Source organism: Ceratotherium simum, chromosome 17 (genome assembly GCF_057802395.1).
Source record: "Ceratotherium simum simum isolate JZ-2026a chromosome 17, ASM5780239v1, whole genome shotgun sequence".
Taxonomy (NCBI): domain Eukaryota; kingdom Metazoa; phylum Chordata; class Mammalia; order Perissodactyla; family Rhinocerotidae; genus Ceratotherium; species Ceratotherium simum.
Genome location: NC_141916.1, coordinates 13,832,147 through 13,834,069, shown reverse-complemented (window position 1 = coordinate 13,834,069; position 1,923 = coordinate 13,832,147). Strand labels below are relative to the sequence as shown.

Sequence of the window (1,923 nt, the reverse complement as noted above, 5' to 3'; positions counted from 1 at the left end):
GAGTCTCGATGTAATTAAACACGATAGGAAATTTGTATAAGGATGGGAGCAATGACACAAAGGTGGTTTTTATTGGGTGGAACCTCGTATGCATGATCTTTGAAAGTTATCAGGTAGTATTGCATTTAGAATTGTAAAAGTCTGCTTACAAATCCCAGTCCTATCACTTCAAGCTGTGTGATACGAAAAAAAAAAATTTTAAGCTGCCTTAGCCCCAGAGTTTTCATCTGCAAAAAAGAGGAAGTTAAGGGGTCCACCAGGCAGCATAGTGGTTAAGTTCGCACGCCCCGCTTCAGTGGTGGCCCAGGGCTCACAGGATTGGAACCCAGGCATGGACCTACATACCACTTATCAAGCCCTGCTGTGGCGGTGTGTCACTGATGAAGTAGAGGAAGATGGGCACAGAGGTTAGCTCAGGGCTAAGCTTCCTCACTAAAATAAAAGAGTGGGAGTTTAAGGTTGGTTGTAAATATCACTTTGCTTTAAATTTCCCCTGAAGGTAGAAATGGCATACTACTTAGGCCAAATTCTGGCTCCACACTTGGATATGTATGTGGTAAACCACTCTTCAAGTTTGCACTTTGTGCTTTCTCCTATAGGTCTGGCAGGAAAAAAAAAAAAAAAAACAAATAAGGAACTGAAGAATGAGAAACCAGACAGAAATAACAGAGTTTATTCTCCTGGGACTGTCAGATGACCCACAGCTTCAGGTGGTGATCTTTGTCTTTCTGTTCATCACCTACATGCTCAGCATCACTGGGAACCTGACCATTATCACCCTCACCCTGCTGGATTCCCACCTCCAGACCCCCATGTATTTCTTCCTCAGAAATTTCTCCTTATTAGAAGTTTCATTCACGACTGTCAGTATACCCAAGTTCCTAGGCACCATTATTTCAGGAGATAAAACCATTTCTTTTAATGATTGTATGGCTCAATTATTTTTTTTCATTCTCTTGGGAGTCACTGAATTTTATCTTCTGGCTGCCATGTCCTATGACCGTTATATTGCCGTCTGTAAACCTCTGCATTACATGACCATCATGAGTCAGAGAGTCTGCACACTCCTTGTCTTCTCTTCATATCTAGCTTCATTCTTAATCATATTCCCTGCACTCATGTTGCTCTTAAACCTTGATTACTGTAGGTCTAATATTATTGACCATTTTACCTGTGATTATTTTCCCCTGCTGCAACTTTCTTGTTCAGACACAAAATTCCTAGAGGTAATGGGGTTTTCCTGTGCCGTGTTTACTCTAATGTTCACTTTGGCATTAATAATTCTGTCTTACATATATATCATCAGAACCATTTTAAGAATTCCTTCTACTAGTCAGAGGACAAAGGCATTTTCCACATGTTCTTCTCACATGATTGTCATCTCCATCTCTTATGGCAGCTGTATTTTTATGTACATTAAACCCTCAGCAAAAGACAGAGTGTCTTTGAGCAAGGGAGTTGCTGTGCTAAATATCTCCTTAGCCTCCATGCTGAACCCCTTTATTTACAGCCTGAGGAATCAGCAAGTCAAGCAAGCCTTCATGGACATGGCAAGAAAGACTCTATTGTTCACAAGCAAATGTAAACATGTATGAATTAGAGGCACAGTGAGGGGAAATTTAAAACGTTGATATGAATTTTGAGTATCCTGTTAAAATCAGCATATCCTCCCTATCATCCTTGTTTATCTCTTTCTTTTTTCTAACAGTTTACAAGCATATTTGTTGAATACATTTCTCATTCCATTAAAATATTTTCCTCACGCCTTTGTGACTCCTCCTTCTTTGAACATTTTTTCTTAAATATTACAGCCCTTTTTCTAATTATTTTGAAAATGAAATTTTGTTTGAGTTTTGTTCCGGAAAAAAAAAAATAGGGGCCGGCCTGGTGGTATACTTCTTAAGTTTGTGTGCTCCACTTCAG

At 39.5% G+C, this 1,923-nt stretch overlaps 1 protein-coding gene across 1 annotated transcript; it reads left to right on the top strand.

Annotated features, from left to right (window-relative positions):
- Positions 1–620: 620 nt before the first annotated feature.
- LOC101398953 (olfactory receptor 6C1-like) lies at positions 621–1,595 on the top strand. Its single transcript, XM_014786753.2, has one exon. It carries the CDS (start codon positions 645–647, stop codon positions 1,593–1,595), a length of 951 nt encoding a protein of 316 aa, XP_014642239.2. The 5' UTR covers positions 621–644.
- The last annotated feature ends 328 nt before the right edge of the window (positions 1,596–1,923 follow it).